The sequence below is a fragment of the Heloderma suspectum genome, chromosome 3 (assembly GCF_057233095.1).
Source record: "Heloderma suspectum isolate Gila_16-S chromosome 3, 16-S_ref, whole genome shotgun sequence".
NCBI classification, from domain to species: Eukaryota; Metazoa; Chordata; class Lepidosauria; order Squamata; family Helodermatidae; genus Heloderma; species Heloderma suspectum.
The window spans coordinates 113281891-113307604 of NC_139460.1; the positions used below are offsets into that span (position 1 = coordinate 113281891).

The following is a 25714-nucleotide window of genomic DNA, read 5'->3' on the forward strand; positions in this document are numbered from 1 at the left end:
AATGGTGTGTTAAAAAGCTCAGAAACAGTTGTTCCTTCGAGATGCATGCAAAGTTAAAAATAGGCTTGGCCAAGGTGGCTTACTAAAATACAGCAAGAAAACCTTTACAAACAGAACCAATAAAGTAAATGCTCCTAATAGCACTCACTTGAAACAGATTTTCATTAAACAAAAATATATTGAGGAATGTTACACATATCTATGCATAACATCTAGTTTGGTCTTTCATTTTGCAAGCTCTTCCAGGCAGACAAAGATGTTACTATTTGATTACAGTTAAAGACAAAAAGCTAAGTTTTTAGAAGTGCAGAATCATTAAAATAAAACTGCCTTTTAATGAAAATATATTTACTCAAGGTCTAAGCTCAGCATTACAGATTTCAGAATCTACTTTAGACAACCATCACAAGCTAAATCATTACTGTTCATATGATGCAAAGCGCCTAAAGAAATAGCTTTTCTACACAAGGCTGTTAATCCATAGAAGCATAGAATCACAGCATAGTAAGGTTGGAAGGGGCCTATAAGACCATCGAGTCCAACCCCCTGTTCAATGCAGGAATCCAAGACAAAGCATCCCTGACAGATGGCTGTCCAGCTTCATCTTGAATGCCTCCTGTGTGGGAGAGCCCACTACCTCCTTAGGTAATTGGTTCCATTGTCTTACTGCTCTAACAGTCAGGAAGTTCTTCCTGATGTTCAGCCGGAATCTGGCTTCCTGTAACTTGAGCCCATTATTCCGTGTCCTGCTCTCTGGGATGATCGAGAAGAGATCCTGGTCTTCCTCTCTGTGACAACCTTTCAAGTACTTGAAGAGCGCTATCATATCACCCCTCAGTCTTCTCAAGGCTAAACATGCCCAGTTCTTTCAGTCTCTCCTCATAGGGCTTTGTTTCCAGTCCCCTGATCATCTTTGTTGCCCTCCGCGGAACCCTCTCCAGTTTGTCCGCATCCTTCTTAAAGTGTGGCGCCCAGAACTGGACACAGTATTCAAGATGAGGCCTAAGCAGTGCTGAGTAGAAGGGATCTAGTACTTAATGGGATTTGGAAACTATACTTCTATTAATGCAGCCCAAAATAGCCTTTGGCCTTTTTTGCAGCCACATCACATTGTTGGCTCATATGCAGCTTGTGATCTACAACAATTCTAAGATCCTTCTCACTTGCAGTATTGTTGAGCCAAGTATCCCCCATCTTGTAACTGTACATTTGGTTTCTTTTTCCTAGGTGCAGAACTTGGCATTTATCCCTATTAAATTTCATTCCATTGTTCTCTGCCCAGCACTCCAGCCTATCAAGATCATTTGAATTTTGTTTCTGTCTTCCAGGGTATTAGCTATCCCACCCAATTTTGTGTCATCTACAACTTTGATAAGCATTCCCTGCACTTCCTCCTCCAAGTCATTAATACAAATGTTGAAAAGCACTGGGCCCAGGACTGAGCCCTGAGGTACCCCGCTTGTTACCTCTCCCCAGTTTGAGAAGATCCCATTGAGAAGCACTCTTTGAGTCTGATTCTGTAGCCAACTGTGGATCCACCTGATAGTTGTATTCTGAACTTTAGCATCCCTTGCTAACCTTAGCACGTTCTCAGCTTTAGGCTTCCTGATGCCATCCCTTCAATTCTGTGCTACCTGCCTGTACTCTTCCTTTGTAGCTTGGCCTTCCTTCCACTTCCTATATGTGTGCTTTTTTGTTTTCAGGTCATCTCTAAGCTTTATGTGAAGCCACACTGGCTTCTCCTGTTGTCTTCCACCTTTTTTTTCTTGTTGGATCTGTTTGCAATTGTGCCTTGAGAATTTCCTTTTTTAAAAACTCCCACCCATCTTGGACTCCTTTTCTCATTAGAGTCACCTGCCATGGGATGTTACTTTATCATTGTTCTAAGTTTATTAAAATTGGATTTCCTAAAATCCAGGATACGCATTTGGCTACACTTGGCTTTTGCTTCCTTTAGAACCAAGAACTCAAGTATAACATGGTCACTTTCTCCCAGAGTTCCGGTAACTGCTACTTTATCCACCAATTCATCTCTGTTGGTTAGGATGAAGTCAAGGCTAGCCGATCCTCTAGTACCTTCCTCCACTTTCTTACATTGTACACATCTTGCAGGTCACCACCACTGGAGAGTCTTGTCCTTCCACAGTCTCTATTCCCTTTATGTTTCTAGCTTTCTGATTGTACTGGTATAGCCTGTGCTTTGTGCTGGAGGTTAACAACAGAGTCCCACTGGTGTGGAAGTGTGTGTTACAAGAAAAAAAAAATTAAATTAGGGACCTCCCCCTTGACCTCCCCTGTCAAGCTCCTGTTTACTCTTCCTGTTCGCTCACTCTGATCACTCGCTCTCTGGGAGCCTGCTTCCTTGTGTAGCCCCTAGACCAGCTGCAGCAGCTTCCTCTGCCCAGCTGGGGGACAGGAAACAGACTGAACCTCCCCACCTACACAGCTGCTGAGAGTAATCAGGCCACGCCCCCTCAATTCAATTTGAGGGAAGCTCAGAAGACGGCGACAAGGGAGAGGGCCTTCTCGGTGGTGGCCTCCAAATTATGGAATGATCTCCCCAACGAAGCCCACCTGGTGCCAACATTGTTATCTTTTCAGTGCCAGGTTAAGACCTTTCACTTCTCCCAAGCATTTGACAGTATATGATAAGTTTTAATTGATCCTGGAATGGCTTATGGTTATGGTTGTTTGTTTTGAGATTGCTTGTTTGAAGTTGTTTTAGATATATGTTCTTGTGTATATTGTCTGTTCATGTTTTTTTATGGAATTGGCTTTTAAAGTCTATATACTGTATTTTAAATGTTTTTAATCTTTGTAAACCACCCAGAGAGCTTTGGCTATTGAGCAGTATAGAAACATAATAAATAAATGAATAAATTGGAGCTCTCAGGAGCACATAGTGAGCACACAGCGACTCAGAATAAAAATTCCCTGGGCTTACTCCAGCCCCCTCACTGCTTTGCCTTTGTCTCCTTTTCCACTGCAATTCCCCTGCCAAACTCCTGTTTGCTCTCCCTGTTCACTCGCTCTGATCACTCGCTCTCTGGGAGCTTGCTTCCTTGTATAGCCCCTAGACCAGCTAGTGCAGTTTCCTCTGCTCTGCTCAGCTAGGAGACAAGAAACAGACTGAAACTCCGCACCCACACAGCTGCTGAGTGTAATCAGGCCACACACCCTCAATTCAATTGGAGCTCTCAGGAGCACATGGTGAGCACACGGCGACTCAGAATGGAAAGTCTCTGGGCTTACTCCAGCCCCCTCACCGCTTTGCCTTTGTCTCCTCTTCCACTGCAACTCCCTCCAAGTGTATCTACTTTCAGTTACACTTGCAGAATTGAGATCTGAGCACTACACAAAGTTTTTCCTTTCCTGCTTTGCTGCTACATACCTTTAGGTGGCGCTGTGCTATAACGGAATAACCTAATTACACAAAATACCTTTTCTTTAGCTTTTTCAAATAATACTCAATTTTCCCTGCTCTTAAAAAACACACACACAAGTGCTCTTAAAAAACAGAAGAGAAACTGGAGGGTCATGAAATTGTCTAAAGGACCTGTAAACAACCATGAGTAAGGAATAACAAGTGCAGAATAAATGCCTCATGTAGAAAAGCTCAAAGAGTTATAGTGCTTTAAATCATTTTACATTCCTTGATATCAAAGAAACAAAAGCAAAGTCTCAGGCTCCAATCCAACACCATGCACAGAACCCTTTAAAAAAAATGAAAATCCCATAAGCTGTTTTGTGGGAAAGAGAGGAATGAATCCAGAATCCCCACTCAACTTAACGAACAGCTAACTAGTGATGTTTTAGCTTTTTTTTCTTTTTTTTAGGGCCTCACAGTCCTAGTTGTTGCATCACAGAAGGAAACTGCTGTGTTACAGAAACCATTTACAGATGCAGTTCTTTGTCCAGTTAAGGATGCACACATGAAAACCCAAAATCTTCATGTGACTATTTGGAGAGGAAAGGTAAACTTACAGCTGGCGTAAGAGCGGCTGTCATCCTCACACATTTTATGTAGCTGCTGGAATTCTTCTTGTGCTAGCTCAAAACGTTGCTGCTTAATTTGGTAAATTTCCTTTTTGGCATTAAGTGCTTCCTGGGCAACAATTAAATATTCCTTTAACATGCGCTCCTGCTCTCTTCTCCACTGCTCTCTTGGGTCCTCAATTTGTGTGAGTTCTGATGAGAAAGAAGTGTTCAAATATGTTGTGATAATATACACAGACTTATAAAATAGACATGTCACACACTAAGCACATCAATTTCTTAGCTAAAAAAAAATGGAAACCCCCATAACTATTCTAGCTTTTAATTTAAACAAACATGGGTATCCCATCATTCCCCCAAGAACATCAGTGCAGCATAACTGTCTGCTTTTCAACAAACCTACATAGTGGGTTAGACTGAAAGACAATGGTCTCATTTGAACATAGCACTAAGTCATACTTTAGCATTACATGTACTACCCTGCTCCCTCCTTTTCTGTCTTCTCTAGCATAGCCATGGGGAGATTGGAATACCTGCTTACATTTCAACTAACTTAGAATTGTCATTTCATCCAAACTGGGAACTCCAGTTAACTATGTTTAATCTGAACAAGCCAGGATCATGAACCATAGTTTGAAGCTCATTGTTCTGACAAGTCACAGTTAAAATTAACAACAGTTGTTCCAGGTTTAGATGCAACAAGTACATGAGCCCAAGGCTTGTTCACGTAGCACTAAACTAGGGTATAGTGTTAATGACCAAAGACCGCCACTGACTTGCTCAAAACCATCCAGTGGCCTTCACGGCTGAAAACTACATCACACTTTACATGGCAGCCTACAAACACTGACGTTTCACTTGCGTTCTGAAAGAGGAATATGGTTCTCCAAATATACAACTGGCAAACAGAAGGGAGTGCCGGCCAATCACATCCGCTGGCATAGGTCCAGTCCTTGTTCCAAAGTTGGTATATGCAAATAGATGGAACACTGGTATGCTGTGTATTCCCCATTCATGTATAAAGAAAGAGGAGAGCGCTACTGAAGTATAATATGAACAGAAGGCAAGCACAGAAGAAGGCAACTAATCCCTCCATCAGCTTCATCTATCTATCTATCTAAAATTATTTCTAGGCCACCTTTAAGGGTGGAATCCTCTTCACACACACACCAACCTCTTTTGCTGAAGGCACTTTTCTTTCAGCCCAGCTCTGATACCAGGCTGGAGTTATAAATGCTTCAAGTAATAGAACACATCAAGGCAAATGGCACAAATGGGACACCATCACTTGGGTCCAACTTACCTTTAACCAGCAGCACTTTGAATTGTGCTCATTAAACAGGTCAGAAGCCAGTTAAGTTCTTTCAATACTAGCAAGATATGTTCCCATCAAATGGTCCCAGTCAACAGCCTGGCAGTTGTATTCTGAACTAACTGAAGTTTCCAAACAGTCTTCAAAGGCATCCTCATGTACAACCCATTATAGTAGTCAATCCTAAATGTTACCAGAACATGGATAATTGTGACCAGGCTTCCTCTGTCCAGGAGAGGCAGCAGCCTGCATACCAGCCTAAAGTGATGAAAGGCACACCTTCCCACAGAGGTGACCTGGTCCTCCAATGACAAAGCTAAACCCAAGAGTAGCCTCAGACTAAAAACTTGATCCTAACCACATCAAGAACAGGTTGAACACAATATCTCTGAAGAGACAACCCTCTACCCAGAGAAACTCCATCTTATCAGGAATAAGTTTCAGTTTACTGGACCTCATACATCACATTACTGATTCCAGGCAGTTCTGCTGCCTCACCTGGATCTGATGAACAAGAGAGTTAGAGTAGGGTATCATCAGCATACCAAAGGCACTTTGCTCCAAATCCCTGAGTGACCTCTTCCAATACTTTCATGTAAATGTTAAGGAACACAGGGGACAAGACAGAATCCTGCAGACTCCTTATCATACATGCCATGGGACCAGGTAATGGTCCTCAAGCACCACCTTCTTGGATTTGAGCTCTACATAGCAGCATAACCACTGCATCACCATGCCCCCACTCCCAGTCCAGAGAACCTATACAGAAGGATACAATGGTCAATGGTATCAAAAGCTGCTCTGAAGTCCTGAAGAATTAGCTGAGTCTCACTGCCCTGTCCTCCTGACATAGGTCATCCATCCAGATGAACAAGGCAGTCTCTGTACTAAAATCGGCCTTATACCAGATTTAAATGTGTAGAAAAAGAAGGGAGGCCCCAGGAGTCAGGTAGTGCATGCTTCAATTGGCACTTCTCTGAACTCCCCACTCTGAAATCAGTAGTGATTCCACACACCCTCTCTCTCTTTCTCTCTCAAAACAGTAAATGCAAGTGTTCAACAGGCTCTTTTAGACAGACTAAAAGGTTTTAATTTTGCAACATCCCAGCCAGAAACAGTCTGTCAAATAGAAGTGGAGCTGGTTTGCAAAAACCTAAATAGGGTCAGATTAAAATATGTGCAGATAAAATTCAATAGTATGTTTCTTGAAGTTGGTGCCATTCAGATCCTGGCTGGCACTCAGTACCCACTGGGATCTACAAAGACTGATCCTGGCAAATGGCATCGTGCTGAAAAGGACCACTGCAACCTCTTACTCCTTTCCCTTTACTAGCTCAGTTAACTTCCTCAGCTCCACTGCACTTGTTGTTCAGCTTGGTTTACAGAGGTTTCAAATTGAAACAGAGGTAGTTTAGTAACAGAGGAAGGCATCTGACCTCCTCGTCCTTTTCCTCTTACTCTCCCAGTCCAGTTCTGTCATATCAGCAGCAGCTGCTAGGGACCCAGAGGCTGGGCAATGGGCTGATTTTAGTCTCCTGGGACTCAAAGAATGAACTTCCTGGACTACTGACTGGCTGGGCATTATACTGTAAAGGTTAGAAACTATAGTTTCTGCTTTAGGCTTCAGAGTATCAAATGCCCTCTCATTTCTCCCTTTCAAAAACATTCCTTTGGATTTGGAGACATCTCTTCTATCATTTTGACCTCTTTTATCTCTTTTAATGATATAATTAGAACATGGTGAGTTTCAATGGCTTGTATGTTGTTATTTTTAAGAGAAAAACAGCTGAACAATTCCAATGACTGCAACAACAACAACAACAACAACAAAAAAGATCTTCAGAATTAGCCACTCTCTCAATTCTGGTATTTGCGTTCAACCATTTTTACTCTGCCATCCTCAGATCTCCTACTCTCTTGCCATCCAATATGACCCCAAGATAACCACTCTGGTTCCTAAGTGGTGCAAAAACAATATATATCAGCCCAGTACCACTAGAATGACTTCTAATTTTTTGAAAAAGCAATTTCAGTTCAAACACTTAAGAAAAATAATTTCTATTTAGCCCCACTACGATATTCACACACTTCCACTTATCAAGGTTGCCAGTTTTATTCTGTTGTCCCACCTCCTGGATACGAAGCTGTATTATATATCTGGAACTGGAATCTTTACATCAAGTCACAACAAATACGCCATACACATTTTCCATGTTACAGGAAATGTGTCCACCAAAGGGACAACTTTTAAATTTTACTTTTTTCCTTCACCCAACACTATGTTGCTAAATACATATTTATGATTACAGCAGAATTAACTTAGGCACAAGTGTGTTCATGATTAAACGCCTAGGCTTATAACGGCATTAAAAAAAACCCCTATTACTCACGATTGATATGGTCCATGTAATAAACACCAATCTGTTGGTCGTAAACAGTTTCCCATCCTAAAGGCAGTTCATCGCCAACACAGTCAGCAAAAGTTAATGGCTTCGTAATCCTACAAATATCATAAAAATGAAAATGGGTTCAAAAGTGCATCATTCAACTAAGCGACCACTACTATTGCCTATACAACCAATTAGATAAGTTATGAGTAATTTAAAAAACCACTACGACTTGCCTATCTGTTGAACATCAAAGCTACAGATGATTGGATAAAGTGCACACAACTTCAAGAGGTATATATTGAAAAATACCTTGCAGAACGAGAGAGACAAGATTTTCTTTTTACATTCTAAGCATAACAATTTAATTATGGCATGTAGTCCTGCCAGTTTTTCTTAAACCAAAAGGGCTGAGCTGAAATTCACCACTATTACAAGCTGAGCCAAGTACGTATTTTCTAGAAATGTCAGCATACAATAATTTTGATTTGTTTCCCACAAACGTCTAGAAGAAAGAGCCATCTATTTACATTACGGATTTTTAAAAGATTAATATAGTCATGAAAATATTCCAAATTCACACCATCAAAAGCTACAACAAATATCAGCTTCCTAAAGATATTGCTAAGCAGCTGATACTTAGCAATATGTTTATGACAACAGACATGGATAGATGTGATTATCAGCATTGTTCAAGTATTTTAACAGCACACATCTTTTGCAGAAAATGCTTGCAAGATTAAAGTTATCACATTTACTCCAGAAGCTGAAACTAGACAGAATTATTCTCTAGAGACTTTGTACTTTTTTTAGTAAAAATAGTGAAGCTCTATGATTGCATGTTTTCATAGCTTGACTCATATATATTGTCATAGGCTTGGGAAGGAGAAGCACATCATAACGCACCCCTTCCACCATCCTTAGCCCACAAAGTCAGGAGTACTGCTGCACACCAGTGGTTTATTTGTTATGATACAAGTGGCTCTGTTATGCTACATGATGGTTCCAGCCCTCCTTTTCAAGGCAAGAAGGAAAGGAATACAGTCTTTTACAGTTCTTTACCTTTGGGCAGATAGGGGTTTGGTTTTTTGTTTGTTTTTTGGAAGATTCCCAATCTTGTTTTTCCACTATCTTGGGAGTGCCTGCAATCCATTGCTACCCACAGCCACAAGAAATACTCCTGGCCCCCAGCCCAGAGCAGGGAAATAGTATCCTTCAGGTACAAGTCCTGCTGGGCTCTCTGTGTCTTGTTTGGCTCAGGCTTCTAACCACAAGATTTCAGAAGGACCCCAATATGTCTCTCTTACAGCCTTGCTAGGTCTCCATCATGGACTAGATGCTTATTCCCTCTCCTATATTACTTCGTACCCCACTCACTTCACCTTTACTCCATGTTCCATATTTTACTATCTGACCTGATTTGACTCCTGGCTCCCACACATCCATACTCTTTTCCTTCTCCAGCCAGCACACTGGCTGCTGTGCTGTGTCTTTCGCTCCTTCCTGGTCTTGGATTGACTCCTTTCCCTGTCCTTCACTGTTTACTTTGCCCTCCTCTTGGTCTCCTGCATTTCTCCAGGATCATTTGCCTGCTGTTTTTTTGTCTCTGTCTCCTTTCTGTCTTGATACAACTTTTCTCATTCTTTCATCTGCTCCTCTCCCCCTCCCCATTTCCAGCATCTGGCTTTTTGAAATGGACAATCCCTCTCAGCTCCCTCTCTCCTCCCTGGCCAATCAGCTCTGTGTTATTTATTTATTTATTTATTGCATTTATACCCCGCCTTTCTCCCTCTCGCAAGGAACTCAAGGCGGCTTACATTATCCTCCTCCTCACCGTTGTATCCTCACAACAACAACCCTGTGAGGTAGGTTGGGCTGAGAGTCTGTGACTGGCCCAAAGTCACCCAGTGAGCTTCCATGGCCAAGTGGGGACTAGAACCCGGATCTCCCGGCTCCCAGTCCGTCACTCTCACCACTACACTACACTGGCTCTCTCTATCTGACTAATCTGATTATCTGGCTGCCAATCATATGATTTATCTGGCTGCCAATCATATGATTGACTCATGACCTCCCAATGCCCATATCTTGCATCATCAATGGACACTGCAGCTCGCAGACACTCCCAATTGTGCCTGGGGGAAAAGATTAGCCCCCTGAACCCTGATGCCAACTGACATGTAGAAACTGTCACTGTCTAGTATCCATACATCCTAGACAATATATACCTATAAAGAAGCATATTATAACTGAACAGGAACACTAACTCAATTTACATTTATATTGCTGCTATGCACGTCAGAAAACAACCTACTTTTATCAGCCATACTGGCTGTCAGTTCATTTCCAAATGCAATCCAAGGTACTGGTTATTATTACCTTAAAGCTCTAAACAGCTTGAGGACCAATCTACTGGAAGGGCCGTCTCCTCCCATGTGAAGTTGGAGATCATTTAGATCAATTGCTCTGACCCTCTGCCACATATTATTGCCTTCTGAAGTATGGTTGATGGCAACTGGCAAGAGGGATTCTCTGTGGTAGAGAATCCCTCTCTGCCATCACTACCCCATACATGGAACTCCCTGTCCCAGAGGTTAGTTCATCTTCCTCTCTCTTAAATGCTTCCACCAGCATTTTAACATGTTTCTTTTTAAACAGGCTTTGATGCTGTTGCAGTTTGGCTCTCTGGGCCCCTCTTTTCTTAATGATGCTTTTAGCATGGGTTATTCTTGGCAATTGTGTTAATGATGGAATTACTATGTTTGTTTTTATATTTGTTATCCACTTTGAATGACTATCTAGTGGTGGTAAGCAGGATATAAAATGCTGTATGAAGAAATAAATGAAATAAAACCCCAGTCTAACTAACTGTAAGCTTAATTCCATAGCATAGCTTTACTGTGCAAGAGGCATCTGGCTTCATTCAAAACCTTCCATTACAGTCACCATTCTGCAAGCACTTTGGAGAACAGCAAGCAGTACACTGTTCACACCCCTTTTGGTTTCACAAAACCTTTTCCTCAGGCAATAAGCCAGCAAAGACAAATCCTCTGTCATTACACTGAATTGGCACATTTTCTGCATTGTGCTTTAACTTCAGATATGAAAAATACCACACAGACACAGTGGATATGAAAGAAAGAGAAGGAATTATATGGATGAGAGAGCAATACAGAGAAAAACTAAGCACACCTATAAGCCACAGATATCTATGGATCCATAACTCATAAATATCACTGATTAAAGTAAAAGCTAGAGATTTACATGACTAACTTTCCTTGCATTGCACCCTCCTCCTGAAACCCAAGTCAATAGCCAATTTGCATGATCACAGTGAAGGAAATAAGCCACAGTGGCTTATTTTCTCCACTGCACATGCCGCCAGATTTCCCTAATCACCCTTGCTGGCATGGCTTGCCATGTTATCTGAACCCAGGCAGCATGGCTTGGGGGGGCGGGCAGCAACCCTCAAATAATGCAACAACAGCTCATGGCTTATTTGAAGGTTGTTTCCCCCTCAAACAAGCCATGTCACCCAGGTTCGGATGACAAAGCAAGCTGTGCCAGGGACAGTGATTAGGGAAATCCAACTGGCGTGGAGGGCTTAACAAGCCACCGTGGTTTGTTAACCATGCCATAATTGTGCAAACCAACATTATGTTCCAGGCAAAAAAAAGCTCTGCAGTGTGCATGGGTATCTCAAGCGATATAGAATTTTCTGAAACTCTGAAGCCGGGAGCAAAAGTGAAAATTGAGATATATGCAATACTTCCTTATCAAACCTTAACTCATTTTATTACTTTAAGAATATGATTTGGCCCATCCACTAAAATGAATATAGAGCCCTGTATTTAACCATTCACCTTGTAAGCTATAGGTGACCAAGAATTCCATGCAACCAAGCCACTGTGCTAGTGGAGGAGTGATGGATCTCTGCCTTCTTCCTTTGCCAGTCTGCTTGGTTTCCATGTTGGCTGAGGAAGAAGGGAAGCCCATCCCACAGCTCCGTCTCTCTTCTGCCAGGCTGTTTGGTAGAAGGCTATATTTTTTACAACTAACCTGCTAAGAGACTAGTATCTTATGTTTTCATGCTGGCCACAGAGGAAGTGGCTCCCCCCCCCCCGCTTTTTTTGTGTGACCAGCATGGAAACACAGGCTATTAACCTCTTAGCAGGTCAGTAAAAAAGCTTCACTTATGTGGGCTTATTTACAAGGATGAAATATAGATTCCCAAACACACCAAGAGATTCCTGAATCAAAATTACTGTGTGCAAACGTAAAAAGTGAGAGTGAGGTGGGGGAACAATTCCTACAATTGAAAGTATTCAGAAATTATTCCTAAGCTTTTCTAGATGATTGCACCATAAGTGTCTTAAAGATGCTACAGTTAAAATATTATTCATAAATTTCCCAATAAATTTATTTTACATTTACATTTATTTTTCACAGGTACATCAAACATAGTCTGGAGCAGATTGTTTTTTTTCCAGTAACACTTCCAACTCTCAAGAGACAAGAGCATAAACAAATGTGATATTCTGCCTAGGATTTTATCTGATTATGCACCATTAAGCCTTAAGTGTATTTGATGGAGAAACTCTGGAGACTGGATCAGCACCTATTATTAAATGAGGAATTTGTAAATAATTTAACAAAAGAAACTGAACTTTTTTCTTTCTTTTTTTACAATAAACATCACTCAACATATTAATGTATTTGTAGTTTCGAAATCTTTCAAAGCCTTTCTAAGGAGCATATTAATAACAGCAATGATACATCGTAAGTGAGAACAAGACTGTACAAGAGATGAAATAATGGGAAAATAAGAACTTTGAGCAGTATCCAATGATATCATTCTGCTAGCGCAAATTACGTTGGGACCTCAAGCACAATGGCAATAGCATTAGCTTATGCAACAGGTCTTCTTGGGCATCTTGTCATGTATGCTAACTCTACTGGCATTGTGCTAGAGGTCCCTTATGCTAACGTAACATGATTTGTGTTAAAATATTCATTCATGTCATTCTGTTATCAGATAAACCAACTAAGGAGAGAATGGAAGAAGTATTAAATAAGCTCAATTTCCAAAAGTGAAATGTAAAAGATGGAAATGTTTTACATAAAGGGAAAATCAACAAGGCAGAAAACATAATAGATGGTTTAACAAAGAACAATTACCCACAATAAAAGAAATAAATCAGACTTTTAGAAATGAAATAGCCCCTCTATTATGCCTGATTATTAATAAAGAAAGAGATGAGAAGAACTTACTCGAATCATGGACAATACCAAGAATAGATTTTACTCTAAAAGATAGTAAAGACCTGACATACTGTATATCAAATGATATCATTCAGTTGTACTTCTTAACCAAGATTATAAAATCATAACAACTATTGTAGCAAACAGCTGTGAAAATCTATGACATAGCCCAGGGTGCAGGGATGCTTGAGGACACAGCGTGCATGCTCACACACATCCCGTCCCCACTTTAGCCCTAGTCATTTTGCAGGTGAACACTTGCATAGGGTTATAGAAAAATCCAAAAGAGCAATGTATTTCCAGCATCACTTAAAAACGACTTTTATTTTGAGAAGGGTTTGAAGGCTCCACAGTGACAATGTGTAGAGACAACTCATCAAGTTTATCTCTGGATAATGCAAAGTAAGGCAATAATTCTTAATTAAGACACCATTAGCAGAAATTTGTGGGAGGAACATTTATTAAGAGTGAAAGACAAAAATAAGTGTTATTAAGCAATGGGTTATACATTACTTTGAAATAATATTTTTCAATGGCATGTATTTTTATATTATACATTTTTTGTTGCAGCATATTTACCCTCCACATAAAGGTATGGATAAACAGAAATAACCCAAATGTTAGGCCTATAATGTACATTTGTTGGTCTAACACTTTTGAAATTTTCGATCTGTCTCTTTTGAACTTGGCAAGTATAATTTCATAAGGCGGAAACATGGGGTAAAAGGTTTCTGTTGTTTTACAAAGTCATTCACAGGAAAAGCTTACTGCTGGGGAGTTTTGAAGTCACATTCCAGTTCTGGATGCACTGTAATGACTTCCTTCACCTTTGTAGCTACATCCTGGCTAGGGGTACATTCTAGGGCTTATGCCTTTGTTATTGCCATAACACAGCTCCTCCAAAGAGTCAGGTCATATATGACTGCAATATTCCACTTTCCCTACAAAACAGGACCATACAGTACTAAACAAGGAATGGAAGCACCTGTGGTTCAGTCCCTTAATTATGGTTAAAGATTTTTAAGTATCATACCTTTACACAGCACCAAACCTACCATGCAAGCTGCCCTGACACACACACACACACACACACACATATATATCTAGGCAGACTGAATATTTGTATTTGTAAATGGGACTGGTAAGCATTTGTAGTTGTCTACCAGACTGCCTTACTAAATGTGCCTACAATGCACTCTTGACAGCTGACCAAAGTAGCCTTTTAATTCTTAAATGTGCTGTATGAAACAATATATTTCACTTGACAGAACACAATCTTTCTTTTTTAACATAGTTGCCTGCAAAAAACATTTACAGCTATTATGTTTTGTTTATCTTCTTGTTAGAATTTCAATTTACATAGCAGACTCATCCAACATACCTTTTTTAGGTGGTCAAAGGCCTATTACATTGTTGCCTATGAAAAGAAAACATCGGCCACTCAATAGCCTGTTGTGACCAATTTGTGTGACACTTTGCAGATAAAATCACTTGTATCTGTGCAACTTGGATGCCACAGTTACTACAGGTACAGTTGATGTAATTTTGGCCTCTGCTTGTCTAGTTATATGGAAACTTTTCAATTTGTACAGCTTTAGGATGTGGGCAGGATCCTTGGAGAAGTGAGACCTACAACATGTGTGCTTGTAAAAGTGGACTGGCTCAGTGGGTAAAGGTAACAGTCAACGATTCTTTACAAGAAGGTGTGATTCCATCTTCCCTAAAAGATGTGGTGGTGAGATCTTTGTTTACAACAACCATCCCAGAACCCCACCATATTGGATAATTTCCAGCCAGCCCCTAATATTACATTTTTGGGCAAGGTGTTGGAGCATATGCTGGTATCTCTGTTCCAAGAGTTTCTGGATGAGGTGGCTTATCTAGATCTATTTCAATGAGGCTTCAGGCCCGACTATGGGACAGAGACTACTTTGGTTGCCCTGGTCAATGACCTATACCAAGAACTGGGTGGGGACAGTGTGTTGTGTTTGGTTCTACTGGACTTCTCAGTGGCTTTCGATACATCAGTCATGGATTCCTTCTGGACTGCCTGTTGGCCACCACCCGTTCAAGGACCTTGCCCAGGAAAGGAACATTTGCCACTGGCCTAAAGTTGTTAAGATCTTCTGGGTCCAGAGAAGATTTCTTCAGGAGTGGTCTCACCGCCACCAATTTTAGTTGGCTCAGGACCACTCCCTCTCGCAAGGAGGCATTAATTATCTCCCTAGCTGTTCCATCCCTGCTGGTTTTCATAAGCCAAGAAGGGCAAGGATCCAGTATGGAGGTGGTCGCACGGGCCTGTCCAAGCACACTGTCAATGTCCGCGAGCTGTACCACTTGAAACTCATACAAGGAAAGTGGACCAGGCTGTGCTCTGGGAACCACACCTGATTCACCTGCTGTAACACAAGAGTCTAAGTCCCAGTGGATGCAAGAGATTTTATCCTGGAAGTGTCTAGCAAGTATATTACAGCAGGCCTCAGACAGGTCCACAGTGTCCTAGGGCCAACATGTAATAGGCCCTGGATGACCCCAAAAGATTCGCTGGGCAGCACATGGAGAACTGGATAGAGGCAGTGAAATGATGTTTCCGTGCCACCTTCACTGCCCCTGGATATACCCAACCATAGGCACCTACCAATATACAACTGCAACCACTAGGACTTTTTCTCCATCGCTCCTGCCATCTCCTGTTTTGTTTCATTGCTCTCAGCTCCCGGGTACACCAGAGAGCTGTAAAAGCTCTGCAACAGAGAGGGTGGTCAGGAACAATTGTGTCAACCACCCGGGACATGACTGCATTACACAGGGCTTGGACAGGACAGCCAGCCATTATCAGCCAGAAAAACCCTTAGCGTCCTCTTGAAACCATCTGGATCTATTAGCCTCTGGGCGTGGACCATCTTAATAGCTATCCCCCCCACCATCCTTGTAGAGGGAAAAGCAGCCATCTAAATCTTAAAAGGATGTGATCATGTCAAAGGGACTGATTCAAAGTCCCCCACCTTCAGATCACCATCCCCATGACCAGCTAAAAAAAACAAATCTAGAGTGTGCCCTGCTACATATGTTGGGCTGATGACATGTTGGGACAGTCCCATGGTTGTCATGCAGGCCAGGAAATCCTGAGCATCACAGACAAGGTGCCCTCGGCACGTATATTGATCTCCCCCAAAACCAGCAACCTGAGGGACCTCAGCATCACATCCGAGACGTCAGCTCAGGTAGGGAGACTGCTGGGTAATGGGGTGGGTGGTACACCAGCAAATCCCCAATCTGTCCTGCTGGCCCAACACAACATGCAAACACTCTAGACTGGTAGTCAGATGAACAGGGAGCCTGGAGAGAGAGAGGGAGAGAGAGAGAGAGAGAATTCTTATAGACCACAGCAAGCCCCTCTCAGATCGGCTACCTCATCCACTATTAGATCAGGGTGAGGGAGGTCTTATTATGCACTGATCTGGCATTTAAAAGCAGCATCCAGAGACCCGAGAGCAAGCTGATAGGGTAACCACCAAACCTGCAAGTGCGGGGAGGACCAGAATACAGCACAGCCATTAACTGTCTGAGCCATGTTCCCCTCACCTGGCTAGTCCTCCTCCCAACATCATTATCTCCCTCTACCCATCAGTACACTGACTGGCTCCCTCTCAGGTCCCCCTACTTGGTCCCATATCCTCACCCTGGGCATATACTCAGGCCCTAAGAAGGGAACCAATTCCCCAACAAAGACACTAAAACCACCAAAATGGCCAAGATGTTATGGGGGTGGCCCTGGCCCTTGCCTCCCCCTCAAAGGGGTAACCCCTTTGGCAACAGCGCTGGGATATCGCCACCCTGCTTCTGGCCCAGTAGATAAAGGCCTTACCCCAGGGTCAAGCCCAGCTGGTTCGTGTTTTCAATCCACCGGGGAGGGGGGCGCTTCTCTCGGCAGCTATGCCAGTTTCTCATGATAGCAGAAGCAAGAGTCTGCAAAGTGTTACATTTTGAATACTGAATTATACTAGTTAAGAGTTCTCTCTTTCAGGATGTATTAGCATTCAGGTAAAGCCTCTTTTACATTCAAAGGATGTCTCTTCCCATGTGAATCTGCCTGTCCTTTAAGATCAGCTGTTATACCCCTCTTGCTTGTGCCTGTGCCATTGCCTTCTAAGGAACAGTTGGTGGCAACATGCAAGAGAGAGGCCTTTCTCTGTGGTGGCGCCCCATACGTAGAACACCCTGACCAAGAAATTATCTTCCTTTCTATCTATGTTCTGCTAGAAATTGAAGACGTTTTATTTTAAACAAATGTTTGATTCTGTTCTAATTCAATGTATTGTTAGATTTGGCTCTTTGTGTTTTTATTTTATTATTTCTTTATTTAAACTACTTGTATGCCTCTTGAAGCTACTTTTAGTTTGGTAATCATGCTTTAATACAAGATTACTGCCACTTTTATGTTGGTAAGCAGCTTTAAACAATTCCTTTTTGGAGGAGTATAAACTGTTAAATCAGTAACAGAATAAAGTGACTGCCTATGATGTGAAAAAATAGTCATTTAAATATGTATAGATTTGAACATCCCAAACATTGTTTTTTCTGATCCATCTAGTTAAAGCAAATATTTCCTCCAATTGTTTGCCCTGATTTTGAGTATTTCCTACAAGCTGATTTTTAGTTTCTTTGTTGCACACGAGGTTCATGAACTAGCCAAAATTAACGTTCGAAAATTCTAAGTTCAATGAGAAAAACATGTTCTTACATCTCCCACTGAAATCAATGAAATTTTAAAATGCTTACATTTAGGTGAATTCTGTCCTAGTGCATAATCTGCATGGGCTCTTCCTTAGCTTCTGTGCAAAATTCAGACATAGTTCTCACAAACAGAAGAGGTGGTAAGCCTGTGTTTGGCTGTACCACTGCAGATGGGGACTCAGATGGCTGAATATAAAACAAAAACAAAAATCCACATACACAAAAAACTTCTACACCCAGAAAACTAGCTGTCAAGGCAAGGACTTCATTTATTTATATCCCACTTTTTACCTCTCAAGGCAACATAGGATTGCAAAGTAGTCTGCCATCCAGGCACTGACCAGACCCAGCATGACTTCAGCAACGATGCTGTGTCATATGCCTTAAAACTATGCCCTTGGTTTCTATATCCCAGGCATCATCTTGACACACCGATGTTATGTGTTGGGGATTTTGTTTTGTTTGTTTTTTGTATGAAGATATAATCAATCATGCAATTCTCCAGCTATGGTCTGGCAGTACTTTCAGATACCAGTTGCCATCTTATCTGTGTGGACTGAGCTTCAAGTCAAGGTGCTTGCTTTTACTGATGTATTTTACCTTGTTTTTTCCTAAAGGGCTTGATGATTCCTACTTATGTCATAAATTGCCTCCTTCCTTATGTCCTATCATGACATTTAGGCTCAACCTTAAATATCCTCTAGGGGTGCAATCCTATGCATGCTTACACAGAAAAAAGCCCTACAACTCCAAGCATTCCCCAGCCAGCATGAATGTTGGCAGGTGTAGGACTTTTTTCTGTCTAAACATGCATAGGATTGTGCCTTTGCTATACTATCTCAACAGCAAGGACATGCAGAAAGCTTAACTACCCAGTTAAATATTAAATTACTGGTTCAGAGACTCATCCAATTCAAATACTTAACATTTTCCTCAAAATGTTACACAGTAAAACCTTTTTTGTTTGGGCTAGTGTTTCATGGGCAGGGTTAAACAGGAATGAAATCGTTTTCATCTGCCTGTTATATAATACTTTAGTCCATTTGCTGGTTTTATTTTACCACGTTCCATCAGCAGGCAAGGCTGACATGGAAATAATTGCAATTGGTCATTTACTGATTTTATTAATGTTTTATCTGCTTTGTTTTAACATTTCTTAGCTTGTATTTTCTTGCTATTTTATCACCTTTTATTCAGTAAATAAAATTATTGTATTACTATTATTGCTGTTAGCCACGTTGATCACCATTTAGTGGCAAGGTGGGGATACAAACTTAACTAATAATAATGTTTAAAAATTACTGTTGGCTATCCCAAGCTGTAGGGATGGGACCACTTAGAAATTAAATAAATTGCATAAACATAGTGTTGGATCCAAAATAGGCTTTAGTTTTGACTGATCACAATACTTTATCCAAAGGTGTTGGCTGTCTTAAACCATTACATTTTTAATTTCCTTCAGTCTAACATTAAAATGCTATGCACTTATGCTATCTATATTTTATTTTCTGCCAAATCATTTCTTTTCATTAGCTTTTATATTACATGTAATTATTCTTCAGTAATACATGAAAAGCTTCAGGCATACTACATTAAGGACAACTGGCTTCAAAAATAAAGTTTCTCAAATTTGGACTCCACTTGATATATCTTTAAAATACAACATTTTGAAGTTTACAAAAACACTGGATTAGAATAGATTATTTCTTAACCCAGAACTCTGAAGTGCCAGAAATGACTTACACAGTGGCACTAGTGCTATTAAAAAATTGTGGACTTATTTGCAATGATGACCTATGGGCGCTACAATCTTATTCAACTCACTTCTGGCTTCTAAGATTGGGACATTATCTAATCCACCATATTTTTCTTTAATTATCATTCATAACTGTTGCTAAAAATCAGATTCAGTGAGTACAAACTAGAGATAATCAAGAGGTCATTTATGACTGACCATGGAATTTCCATAGGTAGATCTTAGTTATTTTTACAGAATCGAGTGTCATGCCACTTTCTCCCCACCTACCAGCTCCACTTTCCCCACCACCCCAAAAGCCATTAGGTTAAAAATAGACATTTCCATTTCCTCTATTTCCCTTGTCCTAAGCTCCTAAACTCTAGAAGTGTTTATTCAGTATATCAACTTCCTATGTTTGAAGAATACACTTCAGTCCTGACTACCACAAAAACATTTATCCAAAAGAGCTTGTATATGTACAATGTACCTCGAATTGAGAGAACTGAACCTAATCACCTACTTAAAACTCCTTCTAGTAACTACTATGTGAAGCTCACTTACTTGTGTTTTCTCTATTGTCTTTTTTAGAAATATATATTGTATTTGGTTGGAAATTCAATCTTTAACTATGGTCCAGTTTTTACAGTTTGATAGAAACTATTTTATGTAAAGCATAAATCAATATGACTGACCTCATTATATGCACATTATATGCACCCTGTGGGTACTTGAAAAGGGCTGTTCCTGCACCATTTGCACCAGTACAATTCAGTGCCTGATGTTTACTATGTGGACTCTTTATTCAATGTGCATTATGCTCACTGCCCTCTCTATAACCTTTTCTAATCATCCTAGGTTATTATACAGGACTTATTGTTATGGGTCTGGCCATGCCCTGTGGAGCCTAACCAGGCTATAGGCCATGGCACTTGATACTCATATTTTCAATAAATACTCATTCTGTAATTTTAATGTTGCAAGAAAGAAAGAAAGAAAGAAAGAAAGAAAGAAAGAAAGAAAGAAAGAAAGCGGTTTCCTGATCTCGCTGAAGTAGATAGACAGAGCTTAATGTCACTGCTCTCCTGTCTAGCAGCAGTGTTACTAGTCATATTTGATTATTCTTCAAGAGCACCTAAACAACTGATAAAATTTTATTTAAAAATATATAATCAAAGCAAACAGTCTTAATGTACACTGCTATTTTGCATTTTAATCGCTGCAGCACTCTGTGCCACCCAAATATCTCCTCCAGAGAGTTTCCCAGCCCTCTGGAGCGGATTTTGATGGCATGTGGGGGGAAGGGAGAATTGCTCCCCTCCTGGTTCTGCTGATGGAACTGTTTCCATCATAATGCAACCCGTTGAAACAACCTTGAATCAGGAAGCCACATTCATGCAAATTAGAAATCCCAAGAAAGCACAAGAATTAGTCACAGTCTTTTGTTCAGTTTCACAAGTCATTATCTGTACTTAGAAGTTCTGTGACAGAATTCTCATTTTGCAGAATTAATTGGTTAGATGCCGTGATAAGGGCAGCTTTCTCTAGCTAGACATGTGTTCTCATATCCAAAATCATCCTCCTCCTAGTTGTGTATGCATCATACTTGTGAGAAGGTGGCACAGTGGTGCAATTTTATGTAATTAAACTTTATTATGTTTTCTGTATGCTGTATTAGTACGTATATTTTTCAAAGTTATTTTAATGCTGAAACCCAGTGTTCTAAATCTGTGGATTTCATAGTTGATATGACATAAAGACATGTTGGTGCAAGGATGTTGTCAGTTGAAAGATTCAGCTGTTATGACATTTTCAGCCTGGCATCTAATTTTGTTCCACCCGGAAAATAATCACTTAAATAGGGACTACTTGTAGATTTTTTTAAAGTGGTATGTTCAAGGGATTTTTTTTGCTTGTTTTTGATTTGATATGGAAGCATGAAATACTTATGATCAGTTTGAAAGAGAATGAGATTAGGAGATGATGTATGGTGAAACCTGTGGTGAAAGATGTACAAGATAGTAATGTTTATTTAATAATTCAGTTATGGGACATTTTATTCATGGAGGGAGCAATCTTACCGGGATAGGCGGCCACCTCCAAACTCGGAGGCTATTGCCTATCCAATGCCTCAGCGATGAGGAAAGAGGGAGAAAGTCTTGTCACGCTAGCAGTCCACTAGCATGATGTTGCATTTAATCCCAGCACTAAAGCAGCACACAAGAGGCTTTCAGGAAGTGAAAAGGGGGACCAGCAGTAGAGACTTCCCACCAAATCCTATGCATATCTACCCACAAGTAATTTCAAGTTCAGGAGGGCTTACTCTACCTATCACTGTAATAAGGACTATTAGAACAGTCTTTTCCCCACCAGATATGCACTTCAAATGGGAGGAAGGGGGAAGAACAGTTTTAGAAACGTGAGGCAGAACTGAATGCAGTTTTATAAACAGTATATATATAACTATATGGTACATAGGAAATACTCTATTCTTCCTGAAGGAATGAGTGCAAGCATATCTTTCATTCCACAACACATGAATACCACCTTCAAGTTTTTTAATATATAGCAGCATTGCTTGAATACTAAAAAGTACAGGTCTGTCATACTTGCCAAAAATAGAGCAAAGAAATTACCCTGTAACAACAAAACTGCATTCCTTGTTCAATAAAAATGGATACAAATCCCCAGATAAAATGCTTGCATGGGCCCATCTTAATAAAGAATATTCAAGTATTAGGCAATGAATCTTAAAATTCAACATTACCGTAATGAAAAGCTATGCTTCAGTGCGAATATAATTAAACACAAAATTAAAATCCTACTATATTTTGAACCACATAATATTATGCGAGGGTGTCTGAGTGTGTGTGTGCGCATATATATATATATATATATACACACACACACACACACACACACACACTGCAAATAGCTAAACTAATACCAGCATCATAGATCATCAAAAATAAAAGTAGAAACATGAGACATGTAAAAGTATTTTCATTCATTTTCCTATCTCCACCAAAACAGATACCACAGTGCTTTTTCAAGCCCAAGAATGTTTTTTTAAGTGTACATTTGAGGCTACTTAAAGAATATATAACCTATGAATTCACAACCCTGCGTTTTGGAAGCTCCTATTTATGGAAAAGCAAAGTAAATGTGTTTCCATGGGCAGGACACATTTTCCATGGAACCAAAGTTGTAGACACTTGCAATTTATTTTCAAATCTAAATACATGTCCTTACATTTTATAACGTCTCATCTTGACAGCAGGTATTAAGTTTTCTTTACATAAATTTAGTGCATACATTTATGAATCCTCTGAGAAATGTATAATCTGATTTCAGAGTAGAACCTGCAGAACAAAACGTATTAGGAATAATTTTGCAAGTTTCAAGGCCTTCTGACATTTTGTAAAGGCTACTATATGCTCATGTTGTGTATATGAAATAAGTAAATGAACAGTCTGCCATGGATCTTAAGAAAAATAGATTACAAAATTCTGGAGCGTGAAACCTAAACAGTAAAACCAAGTCATAACACATTTGAGCACTATGTTCATGTCTTAGTACTGAAGCAAATGTAGATTTGCCAAACTGACCAGTGGCAAATGTCTTACCTACATAAAGCCCTAAAAATTGTAAAGACGTGTCAGTTTGACCATTCTGCCTACCACAGCAGTCAGCAAGACGCCAAAGCTTACAGAAATGGCAGTATCAGGTAATAGGAGTTCTGCCATCTCTGAACATCATGTTAAATATGAAGTACTAAGAAAAAAGTAACATTTATATTGAATGGATAGTATAATGTGTCTTAACTTTTTAAAAACATATGTATTACACAAAGAACTTCCTATTTTGTTATTGTCCTTTTAAAAGCATAAGTGTGCTTTTTACATTTATAATTTTTTCCATCAAGAACAGAAGGCTCAAAGCATGCTGAGAAGGATTGATTCCATTCAGTAATTCTTTATGCGCCTATTTTAAGATATTATCATCTGTTTCAGCCTAATTCCTACATCAAAAATCTCAACTGCAATGTTCAAAAAAGATCCAGAATCACTGACACTTTTTAAGAATACTGCACAGCAATCCTTCTGCATCTTTACTCAAAAGTATATTGTGTTCAATGGGATTGGTTCTGATATAAGTACGCATAGGGTTTCAGCATAAGAATTTTCAAAAATTAAACATCAGAAGAAACAGAAAGCATGTAAACACACTATTAGATTGTAAAATTGAACCAGCTCTACTCTATTTTAGTTTATAAAAATGATGTTTAAAAGTCATCCAATTATAGTCGCAGACTTATACTAAAGTCTAACTTCAAATGAAATTATTAAATCTAGACAGAAATTACGCAAACTGCAGTACATACCAGTTGTTGCAAGCTTCTCTATGTTGTAACAGGATATCCAAGTTAATTTTGGAATGACAGATAATGCCATTCATATCAAATTAATCACCACTTTCACAAGTTCCCTAACCAGTTTCATTACTGAATGATAGATGGGAACTTGAAAAGCATCCTGACACAGAAAAGAGGAATAAATAAGACTAATTTCAGTTCCAAAACATTTGGAGACTACAACAATGAATGACACCTAAAGAGAGCAGGAGATGTGCAAGATATTTTCCATCATATTGTCCACAGGCATATCTAGCTGTATGAAACTGGCATACACCACCATCTGTTCCCCAATCTCTAAACCAGAGGTGAGCAGACCCCAGGGTTGCAGGGTCAACCATGTTTTTTCCTAGAATCCTGAGATCCACCAACCATAGCCTTGTGCAAAAAACATACACTTAGCATTAAAGAATTCAGATCCGAGGAATTTCTTCTGAGTACCACAATTAAACAGAATGCACAGTCCTTTCACTCCTGGCTACCCCAAGTTTTAATCATTTCAGCACTATAGTTTAGGGCAGGTGGGGAGATGCCTTTTTTTGCTGCTATTGTTAAATAACTTGAAGTCAGAAATCCTTGCTACTCTACTGCAAATCACCCAGATAACACCAAATGATTTAGGATGGCAAAGAGCTGCAAAACAATGCTTCCAAACTGAAGGAACAGGTATTTAAATAGCAAATGACATTCAATGTAACTTCACATATAAGCTGTAAATTGTCTGAAGCTGCAGTCACTGAAAAGGAAAGGATCTTGGGGTTGTAATGGATAGGTTGATGAAAACATATGGCTGCTGTGAAAAAGGCAAATCCCATGGTGGGAATCATTAGGAAAGTAATTGAAAATAAACTGCCAATATCATAATGCCTTTATACAAATCAATGGTATATTGTCTTAAATTGGGCAAAGGAATCTTGCACTAGTGGAAGGTTCCTCTGCCCTATTTCACGCAATTGCCGCCACTACTGCAACCCCATACAACACAGCTCACATTGTTCAGGATGGCCCTCCAACCTTCTGGAGAGACCTTAATTCAGTCTGTAAACAAGGAGGAAAGTTATCATTCTCCTGGACCCTTCATTTAGATGCCTCATCTGATCTCTCAATTGTTCAATATGGGCTAAATACAGTGTACCACTATTTGTACAATCTTAGCATGCAAAAAGTTAACTGAGTTAGGCACAATCAATGGCTGGCTGGAGAATGCTGGGAGTTGTAGGATTTTTTTCTGTCTAAACATGCATAGGATTGTGCCCTTAAATACTTTTAAAAGAAGATTTTCATAAATCTCATATTTAAAAGGGAGAATTTTAATACTATGATGCCAACTAAGGATAATGGTTAAGCACACTGCTGTGAATTAACTGCTGACTTCAGAGTTATGATGAATTAATTCTGCACCCATTTAATCCTTTCCTGCCTGTTCTGTATATGCTGACTGTGCATCCCATGGAACTATATACAACAACTTGTGAAAACTCATAAAAGTAAGAGATGCCCAAGACACTAAAAAAATAGCCTGCAAGAGTGGAGTTTTATCCAGTAAATCTACACTGGGGTCAGTTTATCAATCAGCACCCTCTGTCTTAGCATTCATAGGACGCAATCCTACTGGATCCACCAAGGGTACTCGCCAGCCTCCAAATCTGGAGATTCAGGAGTATCCAAAGCAGAGCAGGAGGCGTATTGCGCCTCCTGCTCTGCATTTTAGCTAGACGGGCATTTTCACCCATCTAGCGGAGGCTTCTGGGAGGGGGAGGGAAGGTGGTTGGGGACTGCTGGGATAGCTCAGATCCCCGCTTCCCCAGCCTCTTCCCTTCCGCCCCCCCCCCAGCATGCCTCCCTTTCACCCTTCTATGAGCTCGTGTTTG

General features: G+C 40.2%; 1 protein-coding gene across 5 annotated transcripts in view; it reads right to left on the reverse strand.

The window, feature by feature from the left end:
- Window positions 1-25714, reverse strand: part of WWC3 (WWC family member 3) — an 86239-nt gene that overhangs the window by 53975 nt on the left and 6550 nt on the right. For all 5 annotated transcript variants that reach the window (XM_084844221.1, XM_084844218.1, XM_084844220.1 and 2 more), the window contains exons 2-3: window positions 7699-7808; window positions 3985-4188 (exon numbers count right to left, since the gene is read on the reverse strand). In XM_084844221.1, the coding sequence (XP_084700347.1) occupies window positions 3985-4188; window positions 7699-7808 (314 nt within the window). The remainder of the gene's footprint in view (window positions 1-3984; window positions 4189-7698; window positions 7809-25714) is intronic.